This window comes from Centroberyx gerrardi, chromosome 18 (assembly GCF_048128805.1).
Source record: "Centroberyx gerrardi isolate f3 chromosome 18, fCenGer3.hap1.cur.20231027, whole genome shotgun sequence".
In the NCBI taxonomy this organism is placed as follows: Eukaryota; Metazoa; Chordata; class Actinopteri; order Beryciformes; family Berycidae; genus Centroberyx; species Centroberyx gerrardi.
Genome location: NC_136014.1, coordinates 25,947,638 through 25,974,762, shown reverse-complemented (window position 1 = coordinate 25,974,762; position 27,125 = coordinate 25,947,638). Strand labels below are relative to the sequence as shown.

At 41.1% G+C, this 27,125-nt stretch overlaps 1 protein-coding gene across 1 annotated transcript in view; it reads left to right on the top strand.

Moving 5' to 3' along the window:
* Positions 1–5,694: 5,694 nt before the first annotated feature.
* mei4 (meiosis-specific, MEI4 homolog (S. cerevisiae)) overlaps positions 5,695–27,125 on the top strand; it is a 52,329-nt gene continuing 30,898 nt past the window's right edge. The window contains exons 1-3 of the mRNA XM_071910310.2: positions 5,695–5,917; positions 12,019–12,545; positions 21,929–22,060. Coding sequence (XP_071766411.2) covers positions 5,695–5,917; positions 12,019–12,545; positions 21,929–22,060 — 882 coding nt within the window. The remainder of the gene's footprint in view (positions 5,918–12,018; positions 12,546–21,928; positions 22,061–27,125) is intronic.

The following is a 27,125-nucleotide window of genomic DNA, read 5'->3' as shown; positions in this document are numbered from 1 at the left end:
ATGGAATGATTGAATTTATTGAAGTTGAAACTGATTCTAGAAATCAAACTCATGATGCTCTTACCAAGTTTTTATCCTATTAAAACCATATTGCATTGAAAAGTCCTAGATATTTAGTTTTCTTTAAGATATTAAATTGATACTGGACTCTTGATTTGTTCTGACTTGACTTGCTGTTCTACATTTAGACTTGAGACTTGACATTAATGACATGGACTTGACTTGGTGATCTACATTTAGACTTCGGACTTGACTTGAGACTGACTTGGGACTCGAGCGAAGTTGACTCTCTGCTTCAACTCTGCTTCATAGGGTAAGAAGCTCAGTGATCTGGGAGGATCCAGGAGTCCAGGAGTCAAGCTGCTGCTCCTCCACAATAAACCAGTTAAGGTGGTTCGGGCATGCCTGGGATTGCTTTACGGCACAAAGGGACATTGCTTTGTGGCACAAAACAGAGAGATGACGCTGTTCTTCCATCTCGAGCGGAGGTAAAGTTGTCAGACTTTCCCGCTACAGTAGATGGTGGAAGGAGTGAAGCACCAATAGCGAAATCACTTCTGGCATGTTTGTCCTCTTCAGTAAAGACAAAGAGAAAACCTTTGACTGAAGAAGCACAGATCGTCTTTGGGGCAGGAACCAATGGGGTTTGTGGGTAATGTGGTCTTAAATTTGAGAAACACTAGCACTGGTGTGAGGTAGAGGCTACCAATCATCTCGACCATGGTCTCTTTTGTTTACAGTAATTATATCAAGGTATCACAATTAATTTGATAACTGCAACTACCAAATATTTTTGGCTGTAAAATAAAAAAGCGGAATTGCATTTTTAATCAAGTTTACATACAACAGTCCTTCAATTTTTCTGTGAAGAACCCAAATTGTGTTGTTTGGTTTGGGTTTAGGCCCAGACTGGGTGGAAATGTAGGAGTGATGGACAACACATCCAAAAGAAAGTTAACACTGCTTGCACTTCATCCTGTCATGAAGCCAGAGAACGATATTTGGTCTGGACTCTAGCTTCTGGCAGGCAGCTGTTGGACTGTGATCATTACTTGCTCTGTATTTCAATTTACAATTTCTCATTTGGCAGACGCTTTTATCCAGTGTGGTGTACACATGAGATTTGAATACAACACAAGCGAGGATCTAGTCAGGTATACTAGTCAGTATTTCAAATAAAATCCTCGACTAAAAATCCTCAAATAAAATCCTTGAACATCCTCGACAACAACAGTGGTATTTTTGAAGTCATGTGATTTTGTAATATATGACATTGCAGATGTAGATATTTCAGATGTAGATCATTTTTATAAAGTAGTTTAACTTTACTCAACAAAAAATATATTCTGTTGATGGAAGCTTTGCTGTTGTTCAACTTCTTCTGAAGTGAAATAACTTGTGAAACTAGATTTTCAAAGACGCTTCCCCTCAAAATAGATGCACATTAGACCTCAGACCCCCACTCCATTTGAGAATTTTTTATTATCACATATTATTTAGTAGCCCATAGAACAGGACACTGTTTATACTGTAGGTGAAGAGATAACAGTGGAGAGAGTTAAATCTCATTCCTATATCATTCTTTTATTGTTCGTTCTTCAAATAAAGTGTGAATAAACTCTAAAACTGTACAAATTCTCATTGAGGCCCCCCTTTAAAAGACCCCCGACCCCACTTTGGGAACCACAGGTCTTCTCTATCAGTCACATCTGGCAGGTAAAATACTGTAAGTGGCTGGTGAAATCTAGGAAATCACAAGCCACTTTGGCCGGTACACATAAATGTTACCTGCCCTGATGAAAAATAAAGCAAACCTACTTGAATTTGATAACCGATCAAAGAATATGACAGCCTGTCACTGCTCAGTACCAGCCAGTGTTTTTGTCGGCCTTGCTGCAGTCAGGCAGGTTTGAAACTCTTATAGCTTGAGGATTCTTGAAAATGTCATCAGGAAACTTTCAAAAGGTTAACAATTCCTATGCAAATTTTGCCAATTTTCAACAAATTGGGCTACTATCACACATGGAAAAAGGCAAATGCAAAAATGGCCTTTTGCCTGTCTGTCAGCTGGAGATCCCTGCCTAACAAGAAATCACCATCATATTCCTATAATGCTCCTACAGGGACTCATAGTGTCTGTGGTACTCAGTAATGAGTTTACAGTGACCTTATCATACCTTATGGTATTTTTATCTCCTGTGGTATCATAAAATACCTATGATATCCCCATAGCAACTTAAAGTGTCTCTGTGGTACTCAGTAGAGAGTTTATAAAGACCTTATTGTACTTAATGTTTTTTATTGTATTTTTTTAAAATCTCCCATGGTGTCACGGTTGTATTTATAGTTTGCTGTGTTAATTATATAGGCCAATATCCTGCTAAAATTCATTATAATAGATAATACTTAATTATTTTTTCACAAGGGGGTATTCATTAACTCAACAACAAATTCAATAAAATATTGAATCCTCTTCCCAGATGAGCCCTCTTGCTGTTAAATATTTTCCATCATAAATGTTAACTGCGGTTAATTCTCGGTCAGGGAGCTGAATTTGTCCTACTTGTGGTAAGTAAAATTGATTGACCCCGATACTGTTGGAGTGAGTGTCACAACTCTATTATCCAAAAATTTGTCAGTTTAATGTTACCTTGCGTATTGACAAACGCACATAAGTAGAGGGACATAACGTAAAAACGTTGACGAATCATTAGGGTCTTATGGTAAATTCGGCATATAGAGAATCCACCAAGCACCCCCCCCCCCCCCCCCAACACACACACACGCACACACACACACACACACCGCGGGGTATTTCGGTGGAAGATTGGAAGGAGTAAGAGGAAAACCAATTTAAAAAGTTGAGATTTTATTTAAATAAGTGCTGCTTGGTGTATTCGGTGCATGCCGAATTGAAGAGCGGCTCCAATTCATTTGGGAAAGGTCTTGAACCATGTTCTATCAGGTAAGTACTTTTATTGATGAGCAAAGCGACATTTGACTGACAAATGGAGTTTGGCGGATTATATTGTATCTTGGGAGGGAGAAGTCAGTTTGGTGCCTTACTCGCTGTTCCTCAAAAATTCTGGGAAAAGGAAAATAGTTTTAAAAGATAGCTTGCTAGTTTGCGTCTACTGTATAAAGTGTGATTTTGTAGCAGGTTACTAAAAACACAACATTGTACATCGCGCACACGAACGTTGTATTTTTTGTTCCCTTCATAGCGAGCTGCTGAGTCCCGCCAGTCTGCTTGTAGACTTGTGCTTTAGCATGGATAACGTACACTATTTAACGTTAGTGATTTAATTCAAGCTCACAAGACACGGTCAGTCGTGCAACGAGGAAGTTTGCCACGCTTATATTAAAATTTTACGTTACCTAGGTCTGACTAATAGGGCCTCTTCCCCGCGTTAGTTAACATTATTACACGGCTTTGTTGAATACTCGATTCTGATTGGTCAATTACGGCATTCTACGGTCTGTTATTTCTGAATAGCAGACCGCTGCTATGACTAACAGACCGTTGCTATGGACGCAGTTCTGATCATAGACTCTGGAGGACCACGTCCAATCATATCAATCCGCAGAAAGAAGTCCGGTAAATTTAAATTTAACAACGTCAGCTCATTCACGACACCCTGTGGCAAAAAAACGTTAGCTTTCCGTTACTCCATAAGAAAACCATGGAAGATTTTTCTTAATTTTAATATATTTGGAGAGCACGAAACTTTCGATTCATGGTTAATGGCTGAACTGTCCCCAGTAAAGAAAAGAAATAGAGAACAAGAAAACAGCGCAGAAAAAGCAAGAGAGGTTAAAAGACACAAAGAGCTGGACGACAGAAATCGACAAAATTGAAGAAGACAGACATGACATAAACACCAAACGGAACACGGTATGGGCTATGGCAGTGTTTAAAGACTGGTTGACCAGTTCACTACAGAGTTTACGTTGCTATGGACGCAGTTCCAACCGTAGAATCTAACGGACTATTTTTTGTAGCGGAAGCAATAAAATCATTTTTAAATCAATATTTTGTGTCAAATTATTGCTTTCTTTAGTAAGTAGCCGTGTAATAAGCGGGATAATGTACAGCGAGCGGGTCATTATTGACCCCTTCAGGGTGATTCAAGTCCTGCATCACCCTGTCGGGGTTTATTCGCAATAATGACCCGCTCGCTGTACATTATCCCTTACATTTAGCTAGCTAGCTAACTAACGCTACATGACAGTACAAGAGTAGCGTCAGTTACGTCGACTTGACGTTAGCGCTACCAACCAGACCGGTGATGATGGATGGTGAAGCTGAGGAGAATGAACCCCAAACAACAAAAAGTAAGCAAGCAAAGTAAACATTACAGCCCGACAAAAAGCATATTAATTTGCTTAACAATTAACCAACAATGTGAAAGTGGCTCTAAAACAATGTATCTGTTTATTTTTCGCGTGATGAACAATTATCAATACAGCCTCAGAGTCGATCGGACAGGTAGCTAGCTAAGCTGGATGTTTAACAAGTCTGGTATCGTTTTTGAAGCAACGAGATTGCTTATCCCGTCTTCCATGGCTATTATTTGACAAGATGGGGACTTTGGTTATAGCATTACCACTCATACAAGCCTATGACCCGGGAAAACACAAGTAATTGTCCAGTGCTAGCTTGGGCAGATGCACCTGTCCAATTTCGGGGAAGCAGAGAGCAAACTGACTTTTGTACTCCGAAATATGTGTGTATCGTCACATAAATGGGATAACTTATATATTTATTGGTTAACCTGTATAAATACTGTGGTACTGTGTACTTGTTGTTGAGGGGAGTGGAAAAATAAAGAGGCAAGTCGGACAGGAATATGTCCCATAATGAACGCATTTAAGCTAGTTAGCTAGTGGCAGCTAGGCTAACTAACCTGATGGACCTGGCAGCTTCATTCAGCAAAACATTAAAGCTTAGCTTCACAGTGGGTTACTTGGTCCTACTGGTTTAGTCAAATTATCAAATTTTCCACTGATGTGAGTTTCTTAGAACTATAAATAAGAGTTGGTGTGTTTGCAGGTTATGTAATGTTATGATGGGAAGCTTTTAAAGGTGTAGGACATGGGTTTTATTCACTTTTAGGCCAGTAGGAGTATTTACATTTCAAAATTAATCACAAATAACAAGTTTTCCACTTACTGAGTATACTCTATATACTATTTATTCATGAATATAATTCATTAAAGTCATTAATCATATCTGCATGTCTTGAGCCAACATTTGAACCCTTGGAGGTGATGTTGATTAACTTAATCCAGTGGGAAATGACAACCAGCCACCAACCAAATACACACAAACTGTGGCTGTGACTAGTAAGTTAGTTTGTCTGGTAAAAATAAACAACAAAATATTATTTGGAGGGCCTTCTCTAATCCTAAATATCCAGTTGGCTGATAAAATAATAAAAGTGGCTGGTGAGTTTAGAGGTGTACTGGCTGCTGTGGAGTACCAGGTTAGTTCTCTGCCCTGACCTCACCGCTGACACATACAACCATGATCTTGCCATTTCACTTTATTTTCTGCTATTTCACTGTCACTTTGTCACTGCAGCCAGCCTGGATATCACTGCCCAGAATCTTGAACTCTCTGAATTTTGTTGGCTGACCTCCTGAAGTATACCTTTCCGCTCCGTTTTAGGAGCAAGACAAGCGGAGTTGGTTATGAAGAAAGCCAGACTGGCCCTGGCAGTGGCTGTAATAAAGAACAAGCCCTCGGGTCAGAGTGGCAGAGAGCACGCTGAGGCTTTGGCCGGCCAGCTGAGGAGCCTGGATGAAGGCTGGAGGAACAAAGCCCAGCGGCTGCAGCGGGAGGTGCTGCGGCTGCGACAGGAGCTGCTGCTCGCCAAGATGACGCCAAACACACAGAGCGCCAGGGAAGCAGCAGGTGGGTCCGTCTCCATTCACTTATGATGATATTAACAATAATAAGAATGTTAGTAATAATAATGCGGATGAGGATGATGGTGACAAAAACAACAACAATACTACTTAGGGTTAGACCGATATATATTCAATTCTATTGTTGAGGAAGAGAGATTATGTACTGTATGTGAACTGGGTGTTGTTGAAGAATTTTGCTTTTCGTTTGACTGTACGCTATATGATGAATTAAGACTACCTGTATTTGAGAACATGCAAAAACAAGAAACCTGAGCTGTTCTGGTTGGGAGATGAGGTAAAGATGGAATAGCTTTTCAGAGATGAAGTATTCAGTGTAGCGAATTTCATTGGGAAAGCGCGGAAATTGAGAAGGGATAAGCTGTAATCTTGAAGGCAAAGTACGTGTATGTTTATCACAATGTTAAAGTTGATTAGCAGTATGAACTTGTGGCCGGTTCTGTTTTGTAGCAGCTTGACTTACTTTTGAGTCTGTCAGAATGTATGACTTCTATTTGGCTGTAATTTGTTCCTGTTTCTATTTGTCTGTTTTGTCTTTGTCTTGTAAGCACATATGGGCTGGGCACCATGTGGCATATGACACACAAATAAAATCATCAATCAATCAATCAATCAATCAATCAATCATATGGGTTTGCAGGTATATGGGACCGATATTGGCCTTTGATTACATATCAGATATCGGCCTGTCATTTCATCCACCTCCGATATGATGGAGGTTCCTCCCTTACCACAGTTATATAAAAACAGTGTGTAAAACCTGCAGTAAAATTTAATTTTCATTGCACATTTAATTCATTTAATTGTTCAGTAATGGTTTTTTTTGTAACTGAATTCTTTGTTTAAAGGCAGTAATGTGTCCCAGAGTTTCCCTGCCATTGAATCGATGTGGTGAGTCACCCTGCTAACCCTAAAATAATTTAATTATCTCTGGGTTTCAATGGAGGTTTAGTGTCCCATGACGGTCTAAATGTTGTTTTACAGGCTTTTCCAAGAATACAATTCTGGGGAGAAACACTGAATAATTGTGCGCTTTTGGCATGAAAATGGAAACATTTAAAGATACTGAATATTTGTAGAAAATATCAGCTATCTGCAGCTTCAATACAAAAATCGGTAACAGTATCAGCCTCCAAAAACCCACACTGGTTGGACCCTAATACAACTGCTACTACTAAAGTTAATAATGACTAAAGGTAATGATGATAATAAATCAAAGGCATAAAACACAGGGACAATAGGGGCTCACATACAGTGCAAAGGGATAGTGCGAGACATTCATTAGACACAAGATTATACATAACACTCTGCAAAGATGCATTCATCAAATGTAAGGGGTAATACTCGACCAGGTGGACACGAAGCAATCTGAATAGATGATTCAGCGGCTAAGAACCACCAGCTGCAAAGCCACTGATTATATGCCAATTTATAGATTAGATTAGTTTAGATGAGACGAGATGAAAATTTAATGATCTCTGTGGGAAAATTGGGTCATTTCAGAAGCACGGAACAAATTCAAGAGATAGCAGAACATATTGAGGATTGTACAGTAAATAAATTATTAAAGAGAAAGTGTCATGGTAGATTTGCAGGTTAGCAGATGTTCACAGTGTACAGATCCACAAATAACAGCATATATGCAGGGTGTGTAAAAGGTGTATTGTTGGCTGTGCATGGTTTAAATAGAAAGCTTAAATCTTGTTAGGCATTAATTCAGAGCAGCGATCCACATGGTGGGAAATAACCTCTATCCACTAGGTAAATGCTGGTGAATTCCTCCACCCTGCTGTGACGTAAGGTTTTAAGTAGACACCAATAATTTCTATTTGTTTGGCTTTTGAAATGGTGAAAGTGGTGTATGAATTCTTGGATCTAGCAGCCACTGTAGCAGATGATTGATTCCTGCTTGGATTGACATGCACTCAAGCTTTGTCCACACTAATGCGGATAAATTTGAAAATGCCGTTTTCGTGTCGAAAGTTTACCGTCCACACTAGTGTTTTCACTAGGGTTTTCAAAAAGTTCCCTGTCCACACTGAACCGCCAAAAAAACGCATAATTTCTTCCATGGGCATGCGCTGGCCACTTTACTCCATTCCACCAAGCTCTAGCTTTCCGCCGGCTTTCTACCACCGCCATTTTACAGAGGTTTTTGTTTACGGAGCGATCGCGAAGAACGAAGTACATTAGCAAGTTAAGTTCGTGAAAAAATACCTAAATCAAAAAGTGAAAAAGTGTCACGGTAGAGTTGTGCTTTGAGAACTTAGAGTTGTGTGAACGAGTTTGGGGCGGCTCTCCAGCAACAACCAGCATTCCTTGAGGCATTGAAACAGTTTATCCACTTGGGAGAGTGTTTTTGAAAAGCTCTGTTTTCTGTGGTTGAAGATGCCGGTTTAGTGTGGATGGAAGGCCAAAATGGAGAAATAAAGATTAGTGTGGACTAGGCCCCACCAAAGGTCAGTGAAATTATCTTGTAGTGTGAATGGGTTGAAAACGAAAACTGACTTGAGACCAGTCAGAGCCTGACAAGATTTTTTTGCCATGTTTGTTTCGGTCGGTCCAGTCTGGGCGGACTCTGGGCGGTCCAGGACTCACCGAGACTGAAATCTGACAGTTACCCTGGTGTCAGCCATTGGGAGTTTAGCTCAAGGGGCAGTATGATATTTCTTTGGATCAGTGCCGCACAATTTTCATTAAACATACAGTACAAGCTTTTATATCACACAAAGTTAGAGCAGTCTAAAAAAGAGAATGAACCAGTAGAGAAGTCACTTTTAACGACCATTTCCACTTGCGTAGACATTTTCCATCAGTAGAGATTCTCACCTCTACTTGCTCCACTCTTGATAAGTTATACAATTTTATCTGGAGGAATAAAGTGGCTCATATAAAGTGGTATAAAATGGCAACATGCCAGAATCAGTCCACAAAAGTATGCAACTACAAATTAAGTGAAAGCAGTCTCACACAAAATATTAAGTGTTATCACTGTAATAATGCTATTTCAAAATACATTTGAAATTTAAATGCAAATTGTAGCTTCTCTATCATGGAGCAAGAAATGGTAGAACACCTAATTTGTAACTGTATTGACAGTGAACTGTTGTGGACGAATGAGAAAACATTTTTAAATGACAAAGTTGGGTCATGTGTGATCCCTGTTCTTCATGTGTGTGACGCCCAGTCTCACCCGTCGCCTAGTGTAAACGGCTTTCTGACAGGACGGCAAGCATTTACTCAAGACCCGTCATTTTGTCTGCCCTCATCGGGCAGCATGTGAACAGTCTTGTGGTCTGAACTGGGCTTAATTAATTATGCAGAACTGTCTCATGAAAAGCAGGTAGTCGGTCACATTTTGTATCTGAGTTGTCATGCCATCCTACATCAGGGTGGCATAGTGAGTAAGGAGATTCAGCCAGAGGACTCTGGTTCAAGCACCAATATCGGCAAACATTTGCCCTGCTGAAGTGTCCTTGAGCAAAACACTAAATGCCCACCAGCTCCAGACCCTGACCTCTGACCTTTCTGTGGAAAGCGGCAAGAGAAAACAGCATTTTCCTATGGGGATCGATAAAAGTCAGATTATCATTATTATATAACCATCATATGAAGATTTCATTTTCAAAACTCATTATGTCCATTTTGTATTTGTATTTGTATTGCATTTGTGTTGTTAATGTGCCTTGCTGCGAGCTGAATTTTCCTCGTGGACAATAAAGTGAACTGAACTGAACCGAAGTGAACCATTCCATATGAAATATAGAGGATCCTGAAGTGTTGTCATTTCCTTCGTTACTTGCTCTTCTTTGCCAATTACCATCATTGGTTTTGATATTGTGCTATCAGTCATTTCGTAAGAGTAGGGTCACTGTTTTCCAATAGAAGATGCTCAGTATAAACGGTCAGAGTTGTAAACACTGCAGGCTTAACAGCGACATTTGTTCCGAGGAACACACATACCCTCCTAAATTGAAAAGTTCAAGGGCACCACAGTCTGTGAAAATAACCACTAATGTCCATCTGCACTTTGAATTACGAGTTACACCCCAAATTATCTTTGTAAGTAGCATGAATTGATTTTTAGAAACACATGCCACCGAAATAGTATCAGTGTAGAACTCTCATGGGTTGCGAGTGAACTGTCACTTTTTTTTTTGTTTGTTTGTTTGAACGAGGCCTGTACTCAAAAATGGCAGATTTTTGTGTCTGCCATGGATGGTAATTGGCACAGCATGTCGGTACAGGAAGCTGGAAAGCTGTTTTCCCAGCCTAAAGTGGCATTCTGCTAATGAGCCTCTCTGTCATTAATGAGGCTGGGCATCATGGAGAAACACAGAGAAACAAGGTCTTTCAAATGTGTGAAACCAATGGAGGACCTCTATTACCCGAGGTAAACTGCTCTAACAGCGACATGAATAATTGGAGTTTAATGACAAAGCTAATTGGATGACATGAGGTTTAGTCCCAATGCCTAGGCGTTGACTTAAAGCCCCAATCTGGGTATTTTGGGGTGGGGTATCAAGTCTGGTATACCGACTAATTTGGGACTTAGTGATGGGGAATAATTTTCGCTGGGACAGTTGTATTCAAGTTTAATTTAGTCACAATAAGAACTTATTTTGGTCAAGTGGGGGCTTCTGAACAGCTCCACTGGAGCAGATGGGGTTTTTACTGCCTCGCTCAAGGGGGGTTGATGGTACTTGTTGACGGGCAGCAAAGATTTTCTCATTCATTCTCATCTCATTTTGGCTGTCAGTTTGGGATTCCAACCAGCAACCTGGCAAGCCTAACGCTGACCCCCAGATTTGAAATGTGAATGGGAATCTGCAATTAAATGTTTAAGAAAATAATGAATGCTCTTTGAATAAAGCTCTACGTGATAAGTTGAAGTTGGCACGTCAGCAGCTCCTCTGGTCGGAATTCACAATGTCACTCTGTCGATTTTACTGCCGTCGCACTTTTAATGAGGTCAGACAACAAGCCAGTGTGAGCTTATTGATCAGTAAACACTCATGACACTGCAGGCTGCTGGGGATCAAACTGTCTGTACACAGAAACACTCACAACACTGTAAGATGCTTGGAATAAAACGCTGCGTCTGCCGTTGTAGAATACTACAACGGGCTAATATAGCTACGATGCTAACACTGCGCTAACTAGCATAGTACCTGGATGTTACGTAAAATGCATCACTTCCTGTGTGACACTACTATTTCCAGTATGCCGCCGCTCAGAGTAGGCTATTCAGTCTCATGTTTCGTTTTGTTGGAACTTGGAAAGGCAAACTCCAACACTAATGGCAATTAAAAGTGAATGTTTTACCACAAAAAAGTCATTTCATAGAGCTTTAATAGATTAGATATGAAGATTTTCTCATGCTTTAAATCACATGTTTTTCAGTAAATCCACTTGCTTAATTGAACAAATTGAAAGGCAATCAAATCTGGACTTTATTAATGCATTCTGGATTACGCCTCAGTGCTTTCCTCTGTATTCATTCAGCCGTGGTTTGGCACCACAGCAAGAAAACAACCATCACTCCCAAGAGAAAATTAAAATTAGAATATAATTTGGAACAATTTCCCTCTAAAATAACACGAAATGTAGTCCTAATGCCTGCATGTTTATGGGTTTATTATGATAAAATGTCTACAGAAGAACTGATTTTTAGGACTAATACATAAAATTATAGAGGAAACACTGTGGTTTTTCAAAATAACTTTATATGTGTTACAATAATTTGGGGGAGTTGTTGCTGCAAAGTGTTATCAGGCACAATCTCGATTTGCGTGGCCTCAAACACAAATAACTATTAGGCAGGAAAAATGAGATTTACATATAATTTACATATGCATGACCATGACAGGCGCAAAGAGGCTTTATTGTTTGACCAGTACTATTAGGCACGCTTTCCACTCATTGTGCACAGTTAATGAATAGCTAGGCGTTCCCAATTTAACCTTCAACCAGCCATTAGTGAATCTGGGCCTCTGTCTTTATTGCAATATCCTCAGTGATTTTACTGATGCGTAACGTGTTTAAAGTCATCAAATAAGTCAAATCCAATCATGTGAAATCCTCCAGGTGATGACAACACCATGGACTTGTCGCAGAACCTGATCGGTCCGGTGAAGGAGCTGTGCAGTTTAGACCTGGACTCGGGCTGCGACACAGAGACTCTGCTTCCCACGCCAGACGCCGCTGAGCCCAGGACCAACCGGAAGCCAGACCCTCCACCTGCCACCTCAGGCCCTCCACCGCCACTCCCCTCCATGCTTCTCCATATGCAGTTTCTCCAGAGCTTGTGTGGCCTCCGCCGGCTGGAGGGGAAGGATTGCGGCCAGGCGGCGGCGTGGCTCGGCCCTGATGGGGACACGGAGTCTGTGTTGGTGGATTCTGTGCGCCAGCTGCTCGACTCGGTGGTGGCGGCGTGCAGGGAGGCCCCCCCGCTGCCCCCCGCCGCCCTCCTCCTACAGGCCTGCCAGGTGGCCGCCCGAGCCGTGGACCTCTGCTGCTCCCAGAAGCAGCCATCGCCACGGTTTGTGACGCATGTGGAAGAGTCGCTGAGGGAGCTAACTGGGATGCTGCTACACGCTGATCAGCTCAACAGGGTGAGTAATGCGATCCAGGGGAGGGGGTACATTTACATGCTCACAGTAGTTTCTTTATCTTCATTTAGCTGCGGTGGCCCACAGCTGGAAAATTGCCCCCACAGCTAGAAAAATGTAAAAACAAGTAAAATTCATCTGGGCTTATTGCTCAGGTGTGTAACCAAACACACCACCGCTGCATTTAGGTCAACTTCCTCTGTGATTTTTTGACACTTTAAAAACAGTGGAGGGTGGTTATGATAGTTTTGGTGGGTGTGTGACCTAATTTCCATATATCATGCCCTGTCGTGTCGTGTTGTGTATAGAAATTGATCTAAAGCGCTGCACGCTGCACATCACGTTATATTCTCTGTCACACCAGAGACTAATCTCGCTTTTTTTGTTTGTAAACTCACCGCACACACATGCCTTTCTTCCCCATCCGCTTGTGTGAGAAAGATGTGTGTAAAAGGTAGGTTGACACTTTTTTGTTATCGGAGATGTGTGAAACTGACTCAGCACTCACATAGAGAGTTTACCAGTGGATTCTACTGGACTCTGCTGTCACTGTAGGTAAGGGCAAGTAAGGCTACACATGCCAATACCAGTGTATCCAGTTATCCTACTTGGGCTTCTCATAATAGTAAGTAGAGCTTATCCAGGTTACTCTAAATGGGATAATGTTTGATGTATTTTTCTTTTAATGAAACATTGCTATTATTGCTTTCTTGTATAACACTACAGCACTGTTCATTTTTTTTTTAATCGACCTTCATAATGTAGGCTATAGGCTGAGTACCTTTTTACCCTTGAAATAACATTGAGGAATTTTCATTACCATGGAGAGAGGAGAGCAATATCCCTTATTAGCAGCTTTAACCTTCATTCAAAGCCCACCGAGCCAGTACCAGATAAAATGGCCGTTGCCTTCACACCTGATAGTGAAAGTCAGTCACCCTCTCAGTCATGTTACTGTCATGATAGGGCATGGCCAGCTGGGATATGGAGATGAAAGTGAAGGTGGGTTGACAAGGATGAAGTAATCCCATCTGGCTGTTACTATACATCTATACCCAAGTTAGATGGCTGCAGGTTTGTCCCGCAACAACTGCAATTTCCTCTGTTTGTCCGCCTCCTAACAGTGAAGAATTTGGCGTATTTCCAATCTAATGCGGTGATGTTTTACAAATGCCAATGAAACTGATGATAGTGGTGAAGAGGCTTTAAAATAATGCAAATTTAATGAGGGAATTTCCATTAACACTGCACCAATCTGTCTCTTACAGGCTTTAATGCCCCCGTAGAGGCAAGTTGTCTTATAGCACAGGTTACTTACAGTCAGACAACCAGTCACAATAATATAAATGAATGTGCAAAGGAGGAATGGTATTACTTGGCATTGTTATTTTACGTTACTGTCTGTAGAGGGGGCATAATCATCACAGTCTCAGAAGTGATGAATAAAACATGTTAGGATTGTGAGAGCCATGTTCCATCGTGATTTAAGATGAAGAGAAGGGAATATATTTCTGTTCCATAGGCAGGTTTTCACAAAGCAAAGCCTAGTTTTGGTTTTTTGGTTTTTGGAAAGAAATTGCTTCAGGGATTCTGTGACTTGCTGAAATCTTTGGTTGTGTTTAGGCATAAAGGTAGATGAATAATAGCCAGTAGTCAGTGTCACTGATAACTGTTGTCATTTTCACATGTCCGTCTTCCACCTTCACACTGACTGCCTACAGTCAAGTATTAACTGCTCACACAGTAACATAACAGGTTCCCTAAAAGTGTGAGCCCCCTGAGGTTTGTATTTTTCAGAAAGTGCTATTCAGTAATAGGCGAGTGGCACATCTAATCATCTCTGTCATGGATGGTAGCCTCTGTGACAGACACACTATAACAGGGGTGAAGCTGTGAGACTCCCAGGTATTTTGGCACTAAATTTATGCGCACTGTCCCACCTTTTTATCATAGCTATATTGCACCATATACAGTGAGCTCCATAAGTATTTAGACAGAGAAGCCATCGGATACTCTTACACTGTTAGATATCTTCAATCTGTCGCTGCATCGAGGGGTTCATTTGTGGTAAAGCGTTGTAATTTCGTTTTTTGGTGAACCCGCTTTCCCTCAACCTGCCTTGTCTGCTTCTACTTCAGTTAGTTATTTCCTATATTTCCCAGAATGCCTTTTGACAACCCCCAGAGAAGGGGCATGGACCTGTTGCTTTCAGTCAAAGGTGGGCATATGGGCATAGAAATAGCTTGAAAGTGTAATTATTCAGTTGTGGGTTAAACGTGTCTATGATCATGGCCGCGCCCCTTACTCAAAACTCAACATGTCTTGTGGCCGCATTGCATTCTGGTCTGTTGGTGGAGAAATTGGTCTCTCTGCCTCCTCTACGATGGTTTTCTTCCTGTATGGTTGTTGAACGACGGTGCAAAATGACAGCTTTAGAGAGATTTGATTTGATTCTGAGGGACTGACACCAAAACCTGATGTTTACACTGTTGATGTTTTAGATTTTTAAAGTTTTCTGCTATCAACCTCCATTGTAGTTGCGCTGGAAATACCTCGATGTGACATCACGTCGTCTACGTTTGGCCAGTTATTCACGGGAATAAGAAGTACCTTGTCAATAATTGTTTTTAAAGAGTGTTGCGGTGTTTTACTGACTCAATACTGACTCAGTATTGACTCAATACTGTAATTATATGTGAAATGACACAATGACAATGAGATTTAAGTTCTGTTTTAATTAGCAGGCATTTTAAGCCATATCAGATGAGCAGTGAAAGAACTACTGCCCTTTTTTCACTTGGTCCCTCCTCCACATTTCAGGATGGCAAAAGTATTTGGACGAATCAAGATAGTTTTTTTAGTTTGTAGTCAATAATTCTCTCTGTGTCATGTCTTCCAAATGTCTAAAACCCATAAACAGCAACAGACTATTAATATCTTGTTTTCAGCTTCACACTCCAGCCTCTTTGCAATTGATTTTATCTCTGCGAGAGGCTTCTCAGTGACTGAAAATACCCCCAAATTAAAGCTGACAAGCTGCACTTTAACCTCATAGTCATCTTGTCTTTTCACATCCAGAGTTATGAGCGCAGAGTCAAACATCATTGTGTCACCGTCGAAATACATATGGATCTCACTCTATGGATTGACCTTACATTTGTATTTCAGAGCAATGTGTGGTCATTCACACACATTTCTGCTCTCTGATAGAAGTTAAAGTTCCCCACCACAATCACAGTTTTCCATGTAGCTAACCTACTTTTCACCACTTCTCATTAAAAATTTACATTCCATATAACTTGCTCAATTATGACACCGAGTATGACTTTGAGGCATACCCGTTAATGAACGCTCTATATTTCTGACATTCAGTGAAGAATCGTTCTGCCAGTCAAGCTGATTGTTCAAGACAATTCGGATTCGGAGGGGAGGTCAGGGATGAAGGGCAGGGGTAATTATAATACTGGAAAGGCTTCTGACTAGATCAAGGAGCGTCAGAGAAAACAATGTGACACTGGACTAATCTATTAAACACGCCGATCAAAAACAATTTCATATTTATAGTGGGATAAGATTGTCTGGGATATGGTGTCGTCATAAAAGTTTGACTGGATTCCCACTGTATATCCTGGTAATTGAGGATATGAAGTGAGGAGCTATGTTAGTGACAATGGGGTTTTCCACTGCTAGATCAGTAAACTCATACTACTAATATAGTACTACTCAATTACTACTACCACTACTATTACTACTACTAGCTAGCAACTAGTTAGCAACTATTTACATCTTCAAATATATAATGATTATTCAAATTAGTGAATAGATTAGTATTACAGTAGTGAATAGAAGAGAGTGAACCATTCCTTAAAAAAGGAACGAGTGTGTTTGTGTCCAGCAAGACAGCCTGAACTATATTGGGAACCCTCAAACATGCCAATGCATAGCAACCAGAGAGAGGATGATGTCTCAGCAGGAGAACAGTAACCAGAGACAGTCTGGCCTCATCAGCTCCCTGAAAACTCCTCCTTAGTGGGAGAAAGCCTGACAGGGACGCTATTTTGGAAAACCCTCCAAGAGGGAGGGAGAGAGGGAGAGAAAGGGAGGAGAGGAAGAGGAAGACTCAAGAGAGGACTGTGTAACGACCACACGCCCCCCCCCCCCCCCGGAAAACGATCCCGCCTAATTGTTTTTATATTTATTTATGCAAAATAGATAGTGGGGGTCATTCTTTTACTGTCTTGCATATAGTCTGTTTTGGATTTATCCCCAAAATCCAATGTCAAATTATCATTTCAAAAGCATATAGCTTTTATTTGTATTGCCCTGTTTATATGCCCTGGGGCCACTCTTAGAATACAGCCTCAAATGCTGTCTCAGCTTATTCTGTTTTTATTAACAAATATACCTTGATGTGGCCTAAGAGCCGGGCAAGAAACAAACTTTGTCCACTAGCTAGTGGCTGGTACATCCAAAAATCTGCCACCAGCAAGAGGTTCAGAATAGAATAAGACCTCCAAAATGATGGCCGTTTACCTGACAAAGAGGCTGGTGAGTAGACAAACCTATCAGCTGGAGCCAATAATTTGCCAGCATTTGACTGGTGGTAATTTCCCAACCTGGGTTCAGTCAATTTCCAAATCTAGGACATCTTGCCTGGATAATAAATAGATCAATGTGCTGCATATAATTGAAAACCAGGAAGCGTCCTTTCTGAAAAGCAATTGTGAGAAATGCCAGTCAGTCCTTTCAGACTAGCAGGCGTAGAGCAGCGATACTGGCAGGGCAGGACACATTTTAACCATCATATCACAGTGGCTCGTAAATCTCAAAATTAACCAGCCATTGCCTTTTACCAACCAATCAGATTTATGGAATAGGACTTCTGAACAATGTTTAATTGCCTGCCAAAGTGGCTGATGGAGCACCAGCAACAACTTACCTGCATTTGGCTGGACTCGTGGTTGTAGGCAAGAGGGGAGACTCTGATCCAGTTATATTTGGCGTGAATTGTTGAGTTAAAATGAGGAGGGTGCCGATCACAGGGGGAGTGTAGCCAAACAATAACACTGTAACTCTCTTTTACATGACATGCCATTTTTCCCGCATGGAAGTGGAAAGCCAGTGAGCCGTGGTGTCCATGATCGGCTGTGTGCATGAATCACAGGGCAGTGGAAATTAAGGTGTAAAAACTGGAGACAGGAAGGCAAGATGCAGTGCCCTTGGCGTGGGATGAGGATGTGTTTTCAAGACCAGACAACCCTTTAGTTCCGCTCCATTGTAACACAATGACGGGTAAAATACATCTTACATGCAAGCCAGGCCTGAAGTGATTTCATTATTATTTTTGCTGGACTGCCAAGCGTGGCCGGGCAATAGTAGTCTTTGTCCCTAACTGACTGACTGACTCACTCCCCATTGTTGAAGCGCGCGTGCGTGACCCATACATGGCGTCAAAATAAAAAGTTGGTCAATGTATAGAAATTGATTCGATCTCTAATGCACCTGATGTGCACATCAGGTCCTGTTTGTCATTTGGCGATGCACAGACCAGCAGAGCAGTAGCGTTGTACTCAATCCAACAGTCTTTTTCTGAGATTTGTAAAACTGCTGAACACTCAGTTAACATGAGTGCAAAGACTGGCATATTCCCCCGTTTACCGTTGGATTCCACTGGAAACACTGCTGTCACTGTAGGTAAGGACAAGTAATACATCCTATTGAAATTCACCTGAAAATGTTGCCCTACGTCTCATTGACTTTCAATAGGGAGGAAGTATCTTACCTACATGAAAAGAGGGTTCAAGTACCATTTACAGAGAGAAAGTCATGGGTCAAATGTTTCAGGTCCTGACAGACAATGTTCCTCTCAGGCTGCATTTGCGATCAGATTTTTATCCTTTATTTTTACCAGGAAAGGTTTGCTGTGATCCTTTACGCTGCTGCCACCCCTGTTTTGACACAGCTTTGTCTGTTTTCCTCTCCATTATGCATGTATGAGAGGAAACAGTTGTATTCTGCTCATGCTTGAATGATACAGTCGCTGAGTAGAAGACGTGAGTCTGGTAATGGTGTCCTATCTGTCAATCTGTCAATTTGTCAGCCTTTGGATCATTTCCATGCAAATTATGTATTAGGATGCTGCTCATACAGCCATGCCAAGCAAGAGGTTTGGGTCTTTTGTACATGGTTTACAGCCTTTGACGGAGAAGCAGTTGGAGGATATAAAGTTGTGCTGGACTGTGTGTAGAAATGAAAAGCTTTTTTTAAATGTATCATCAACATAGTGAAATGAAGCATAGGCACATCAGTGATTTTTTTCGTAGTCACTCAGGATGCATTTTTCATGGGATTGGAAAGGATATTTGTCCTTATGTGTACAGGCATGTGCCAAACAGTAGTTGCACATATTTCTTAGTGTTTGTTTTAACTTGCTTACTTCATCAGGACAACTCAGATAGGTAGATCAGATAAATTGTTAATCACAGGAAAACATTGAAAACTGATTTTCAAAAGCTGTGTGAGGATTGTCTAAACCCAATACAGTCCTCAGGTACCTCCTGTCCATTTGTTCCAGCTCTACTTTTGTACGCCAGATCCGCTTAAGGGCTACACACCTCATGCTAGTCCTGTTCAGGTAGATCAGTTTCTACTGCTCAACCAATCGGCATTACATCCTTAATTAGATCAGATGTACAAGAGTAAAGATGGAATAAAAACTTGGATGTAGAGCTGTACGATTTGGCCTGAGATTCATATCACTATATATCATATTTACCTTGATAATGATAAATGAGACGATAATTTGTTCATTTTTCTAACAGTGCAGAAATACTACATTCACCATTAGCGTCATGAATATAAAAGGTATGCTTTTATTTTGAAGGTAAACCCCCCTTACTTAGGTCTTATTCTGTCCATCTCTAGCTCGCTTGACAGACGATTCTACACTAGCTCTGCTACTTTGAAGCGCGACTCTCGGTTTAATTAAACGTTCATGCAAAGTTTGATACTTGACAAATGTACTTACCGAACATACCGACATGTAGAACATCGGTGAGAGAGTGCAAAATAGACCCATCTGGCACACAAAACATACAATAGATGTGTTTGCACATCCATGTTTTTGGCCCAGTCCTGATGTGTATAGTCCTTTTGCTATCTCATCCCGAGTCAGCATGTCTATGACTGTAATTAGAGGAAGCAGTAGTTTGACCGTGCTGCATTTTATTTTAGCCGCTAGGAGACCAATAGGTAGAGAAACCGTCCTGTAACAGAAGGGTCATTGTTTGGTCCCTGCAACAGCCAGTGTGTCCTGTTGAAGTGTCTTTGAGCAAGACACTGAAATCACTCTTTGTAAGCATGGTGGGAAATTACCACCAGCTGAATGCCAGTCAATTCTAGCTGTGGTAAGTAACCCACCATCATTTTGTGGTCTTATTCTAAAACTCTGGCTGGCTGGTAAAATAGTGAAAGCGGCTGGATAAGAGTGCTCTGGAAAAGGGCGTTGGTGAAATGCCTAAAACGTAAGTGTGTTTCCATCTTGAGAAATGATGCCGCAAGCAGCTGGAATTTACCCAGCGGCGGGGTTCAGAGCCATTCAAGTCCTGCAGGAGAGCTCTCGTGTCTGAGTGGATCTTCTGCCCCGGCCCTCTTTGCGATGGCTCTGTTTCTGAGACAGACCTGGAGGAGTCGGTACGGTCTAGGAGGGAGGAGATTGGACGAGATGAAGAGCCCAGACGATGAAATTGCAGATCCTGACTCCCAAGCGGCGTCACTCAAATGTCACTCTCCCGCTGTGTTCAACTGCAGACATATTTCATGTAATAACCTTTTGGAGAGCGGCACAGTTTGGTGCGTCTGGCTGGCCTCATATAGCCTCACGCCTGCCTCGTCTTACCTTGTCATCCTTTTGTCTGTCGGAAGAACTTTTATTACCTCCTCTTATATTGCATCCAGCTCGCCTGATTTGTTTTCACTCCAAACAGAACGCTCAACTACATCTTTTATCACTCTATTAATTTCTCTGACAATGCTGCCTTTCAGTGTTAGTGTTACAGCATAAGCCTGTAAAAACCGAGAAACGGGACTGGAAGTAAAAGTAGAGCTCGGTTGTCAAACGTTTTTGAGAACCAACTTAAAATCCATGTTATGACATTTATATGAGACATTTTTTATCAGTTTTAATAGGTCTAACTTAGTTAAAAGACAGCGGTTAATTGGATTTGTTGTCAACAGCATAAACTAGGCAATACAAAGGAAAAATTGCATTTTGTCTTTTTATCTCTGTGGTTCCAAGCAAACAACCAAAATTGCCCACCTGATCAGGCTTAAACATCAAACGGCAGTAGCTTAAAGGTGAGAGAGGCAGGCTTGTGACTGTCCGCCTGTTTGAGAAAATATGGTTGGGGGAATTGAATAAGCAACATTCTCCCTCTCTTCCTCAACAGTTTCAAATCATAAAATAATATTTAGCTTATTCTGTGATAGGGTGATCATTCATTTATTTGGAATTCACAATACCAAGCCGGTTTAAATGCTTTGCTATCTGTCAAGACTCATAGAGTTCTTCTCTTCTGCTCTTTTACAGTAAAAATAAATCAACTCCTGGCTTGATATTAAAGAATGTGGTAGTTACACAGGCAGATGTGTGATGGAGCAACTCACTGCTTTTCCAGAAATTCCCCTTCCTGAATAGATTGACTTGAAGAGGGTTGGCACCGTTTCATTCTGATATTAGATCTTATATTAGAACAAAATGATACTCAATAAACAATATTACAAAATGAGCCCATAAAGAGTTGAGTTTGTCATTTGTTGCTATGCTTCTATGTGCTGCAGTCATAAAGAAACTTTTTCTTGTGTAGAAGTGAACTGAACACACACACACACCCACACACACACACACACACACACACCACATCACGACAACCCAGTCATTCGCACACACTGTGTACAGTTATGTAATGTGAAACACAATAATAAAACAGTAAGACATGAACAGTCAATATTTTTTGTTCTTTCCAATTCGGGATTGGTAGCAGAATTTCAATAAACTGAGTTACAGATTTTATACTTTTGGGGTGCTATGAATGTAATATATATATATATATACAATATATATATATACACTACCAGTCAAATGTTTGGACACACCATTCATATGTAGGCATCAACTTCACTATTTATATTTGTCTAAGAAAATTTCAAGCATTTAAGCAGAAGCCTTTACATCAAAATGGCTTTAAGACAATGAAAAACACAGTACATTCAATCAGGTGTGTGTTCACAAACCTTTGACTGGTAGTGTATATAAAAATGGAAGCAATCATTTATGACTCGGTAAGAAGGAATCAACAACAGTAAAATCTTATTATTCCTCTCCTCAGCTCCAGGTCGAGGAGAAGCTGATGGGGTGTCTGATCGTCCTGGGAAGGAGCGGCTCGTCGAAGTCCTTTCTCATCCGTCACGTCCTCTCTCAGATCAACGGCCTGGCCGAGCGGCTCTGGCAGGCCTGCCAGGTAAACAGACCCGCTGCCTCTCCAGACCCGCTGCTGCATTCTCATCGCTTTTTCTTTCTCTCTCTCTCTCTCTCTCTCTCTCTCTCTCTCTCTCTCTCTCTCTCTCTCTCTCTCTCTCTCTCTCTCTCTCTCTCTCTCTCTCTCTCTCTCTCTCTCTCTCTCTCTCTCTCTCTCTCTCTCTCTCTCTCTCTCTCTCTCTCTCTCTCTCTCTCTCTCTGGCTCTGGCTCTGTCTCTCCCGCTCTGTTTCTCTCTGTGTGTGTTTTTCTCGCCTCTCTTCTGCTTTGCTGCCTCATGATTACCTGCTGTTGCATTCTTTCTGTCTCTCTCCACATTTCTGCCCCTCTCTACCTGTCTCTCTTTCTTTCTCTCTCTCTCTCTCTCTCTCATGATAACCTGCTGTTGCATTCTCTCTATTTCTGTATTTCAGTTAGTTTATTGACATGACAAAGCAGTATCCAAAATGTAAAATTTCAACAAACCGGTTTATGCATTCAAGCCATATTGAGATGATGAATTACTGGGTTTCTCTCTTTGTCTCTCTCTTGCTTGTACTCCTTCTCTGTTTCGCTCTATCTTTGTCGGTTTCTCTCTCTTTCCTCTGTTTCTTTGTTTCTCTTTCTCTCTCACTCTCTGTCTCTCTCACTATATCTTTCACCTCACATCACAGTCTGCCTTTGTGAAAGGCTTCAGGTGTAAACAGTTTGGCCTATTGAGTAGTTTCTATGGTCACTTCTGTACTACCAAAATCAATACTGTGTCCCAGCAGTTTCCTGCCTGCCATGTATTCAAAAGCCCTTCAATAGCTTTGACGACAGATTGAGTCACAGGAGAGGCGAGAGCAGCATTTGCCAGGCCAAGAACCCCTGGTGTCAATCCACCAGGGGCGTCAAGCCGCAAGGGGTCCTTCGAAATTGAAATGTGCAAAAAGGGAAAAGGAAGCGGATGATTTTACCCTCCCTCCCTCCTGTTGAGCTCCCCTCCCTCCCGTTGAGCTCCCCTCCTCCTCGGCAGGGCCAGTCGTGCCCACTTGCATCTATTTTTCTCCTTCCCTTTTAGTCGCGCCTCTTGAGTTGAGCAAATGCAAAAGGATCAATTCTACCGCTTAATTTTCCAGAGCCAAGTTCAAGAGAATAGCTGAGCCTACTGTCCACTCGAGATATTAATAATGTCATACAGCCTTGTGCTGCTGCGGAGCTGTCTTGTCCAACAAACCAGAAGTAATGGACAAATATAAGCAAGGATCTGAAGATTCAGTCCACCACAAACTGTCCGATAGAAGTGGATCACTGTCATCCGCCTTGATGCATTCAGAGGACCTGTAATTGCGCACTTAATTATCAGCTTGTTGGCTCAGACCACTCTTAATGTGGTGGTTTGACATTTCAAAGCACTTGGACAGCCATCAGTGTGCCCATGGAAACGGCTTGGAATCTCAAGCGCCCCCCACCCCCTTTGTAATTTATATTTTCTTTCAAGGCTGAAGAAGGGAGGACGAAATTGCTTTTGAAGACTGAGTTTTGAAGGGTGTTTGAAGACTGAGCAACTAGACCGTCTTATTAACTCGTGGCTCCATGCCTGCAACTCTCCGTGAATTCCTTCTCTCAGAGGGAGAGGTCTCCTTCAGGCTGTCTTCATGTGTTAGCTGCACCGCCCCACTCTATAAAGACATTGAAAGAGGTTGCATCTATATTAATCTCGCATAGCCACTCCTCCGTCTCATGCTCATGGAGTTTCTGGAGAACTTCTCGTCAGAAAATATTGGATAACCTTGTGGAGCCGGAAACGGCTCCTCTGGTTTGTTTTTCTGTCTGGGTAGAAAATTAGTTTTACCTGGATTTCGGATTAGGATTTTCCATTCGAGGCAGGGATTTTCTTTTGTTATGGCCAGACACCTTGACTGTAAAGCGTTGCGTAAAACCCTGGCACAAGAAGGAGACCTAACCTGAAGACAGACCTCTCACAATTTGATTTAAGACACAGAGTAAGCACGATGCAGTAACTCAGTAGTACAACAGCTGTGTAAAGGACAGTGCGAACAGAGGGTTGTAAGATGCTGATTTGCACTTCATAATAGCAAAGTATTGACTCATCAGATCGTCACCACTGCTGCTCCTTTCAGAAAAGGCAAGCTTGAAGTTGTGTTAACCGTGATTACCTAGAGCTGTGAAGATTGACTGAGCACAAATGCTTTTCTCCTGCAATATCTTGATTCACATTCAAACTGTTGGAAAACTGTGGTTGTTGTTGATTTAATAATGAACAGTCTGGACAGCATATATGTATTACTTCCATAAATTATTAAGAGGGCGTATCATTACTGTCAGATTCCAGAATATGTCTACTGCACAAAGCATTAGTAATTTATGAATTACATGCGATTAATCCACACGGTACTAAACTTGACAGAGGATGTTGGAGTTCACTGAAAAAGGTAAGTTATTTCCTTGGTAACTATTACTCCCACTGGGATAGCCGCTCTGTAATAAACATAAATAACTTTGATCCACACAGGATTTAAATCACTGAATCACTCTGGTACAGCACCAGACCTCCTCTAGTAATACTAATGCCGTATGGACAGGGCTTTACAGTAGGTAATTTCAACTGTAACTTTTACCAGGGAGAAAATCACTGACAGGTTAATTCCAGACGGGATAAAATTCCTGGGGCCCTGAGGTAAAAAATACTACTCGCTGGATCTCCCCTGGTAATAGTAATGATGTCCGGAGAGGGCTTAACTGGGATTAATTAAATTCTAGTGAAATTAACCTATTCCTCATTTTGCTGGGGATCCCCTGGAACCCACTCAAACACCCTCTGGGAGTCCCTGGATCCCAGTTTGGGAATCACTGCTCTGGGCTACTGCTACGCCCACTACCAAACTCTGAGCCTTCATACACTCCAGGCTCAGTCAAAGCCACAGACAGCAGCTCCCTGTTTCTGCTCTGTGCCAGCAGTACCAGACAGCAGACTAAAGAGTAAAAACTCTCTCTCATTGATGAGAATTTTCTTTGTGTGAAAAATTGTCTCGCCAATAAGATGACAAATTGAGTAGGTGAGTTCTCTGTGACTACCTGCACACACATTTCTGGTGAAAATTCAATGCTAAATGTATATTTGCTCCTGTACCATATGAGTCAGTATGTACTGAATTACTACAGTATGTAAGTTATCAATGTGTCTATGCAGCAGTGTCACCAAGATTAATTCCTGTACATGTATTGTATTTGGGGCAGTGATTCTGACAATTCTGATAATTTATTAGGCAGCTGTCATCAATGTAGCATCTTTTTGAAGTATTTTAGTATTGTTATACTGCCGTATGTATAAGCATTGCAATGATGTGTGGTGGCATCAAGCTTTGAAAACTAGAATCTTAAAATTAATACATATTTTACAGTAGATTTTGCCGATACCATGTGCCAATTTTTGCACTTTTACATCAACAATTATAACTTTGCTAAAAAAATTATCCCATCAAATAGCATCCTCCCTCTGTTGTTGAAGTGTAATTAATCTATAAATGTAATTTCAATATCAGCTGTATCATGGTGTTAGAACCAAGCTGTGCAATTACCAGCAGCCAAATGCTGATAAATTTGGACTGTGCCTGACAGTGTGTCTGCTATACCAGCCACTGTGGCAGGCAACCAACCATGGTCTGGAGTTGCATTTCTGTTCTAAAAATCAAAGTTTATAGTCAAACAGTGAGAGTGACTGGTGAATTTTGGAATGAATAAATCAGTTTCCTCCCAAGGCTAACACTTAGCTCCTTCACTAATCCCAGTGTATGCCAGCCGGTATAACCTCGACACCAGAAGATATCAGTGACACTTTTTCTCAGGATATTCCTGGAATTCCAATATACACAAAAAAGACAAACACAACACAAAACAACACAAAAATGAGACGAGAGTGTCCTCATATAGTGTAAAAGAGAATCCTTTGCTTACTGAAGTATCAGCACACATGAAACCACAAAGGTGTTTAAGCATGGTACATCTTCAAAATAAGGAAAATACTAAAAGCACAAAAGATAATATTGAAACATCATTGCGCAAAAGTCACCTGAACCATTTGAACCACGGAGGTTCTTCTTCAGGCTGTGCAAGCAGTTAATATGCTGCACCTAAGAAAAAAAACAAGTATGGGGTGGCACAAATCCTGGCAGGTGTATATACCATAAGGTCCTGGCAGGAAACTACACACAGGTATATACAGTGACAGACAATCAAATATACAATAATAAATGGCTAAATATTCAATATGTTCAATTTCTAAACATTTCTAAACTACACAACAAAAGTAGTTCCTCATTTAAGCCATTAAGCAAAACAGTCCTGTGGAGGTGGATCCAGTGTGATTTATATTGGAAGAGAATTTTATCAGAGTTTGGGGTTGGGTTGGCCTTAACTACCTCAGTGGCCCAGAATTTATCACAGTTCTATGATTGTTGTGAGAAATGCTTGGCCAAGGGAGAATTTTCAATCATTATGGTGAATGGCACCCTTGTGTTCTGAAATACCTGTTTGTAATGGTTGGGAGATTTTGCGGATGTATGTGAGAGGTCAGGGGCACTGAAAAGCAAAGATCACCCCCTTAAGATGCGCAAGTAATGAGTTGTTTAAGGGTTATGGTGCCTTTGTCTGGGGTCACCTTAATTTTCAGTGATTATGGGCAGCAGGAACAATGTGTGCAGGGAAATTGTCCAGTAGGTGGGGGCATGGTGTCAGTGGTGCATTGAGCGCAGGGTCTTAATCAATTAATCAAAATAATGATTTGGTCTATAAAATGTCAAAGATAATGACAAATGCCCATCACAAGTTACCAGAGCCCAAAGTGATTCTTAAAATTGGTTATTTAGTCTGACCAGCAGCCAAAAAGCAAGCAAATTTTAGCATTTGTGAAGCTGTAACTAGCAAATGTTTTCCTTGATAAATGACTAAAATGATTAATCAATTATCAAAATTAAAATCAATTAATGTGACGATCAATTAATCAACTAATTGTTCCAGTACTAAAGTGAACACTTGTTCAAAACGACACACCATTTGCCTACAGAAT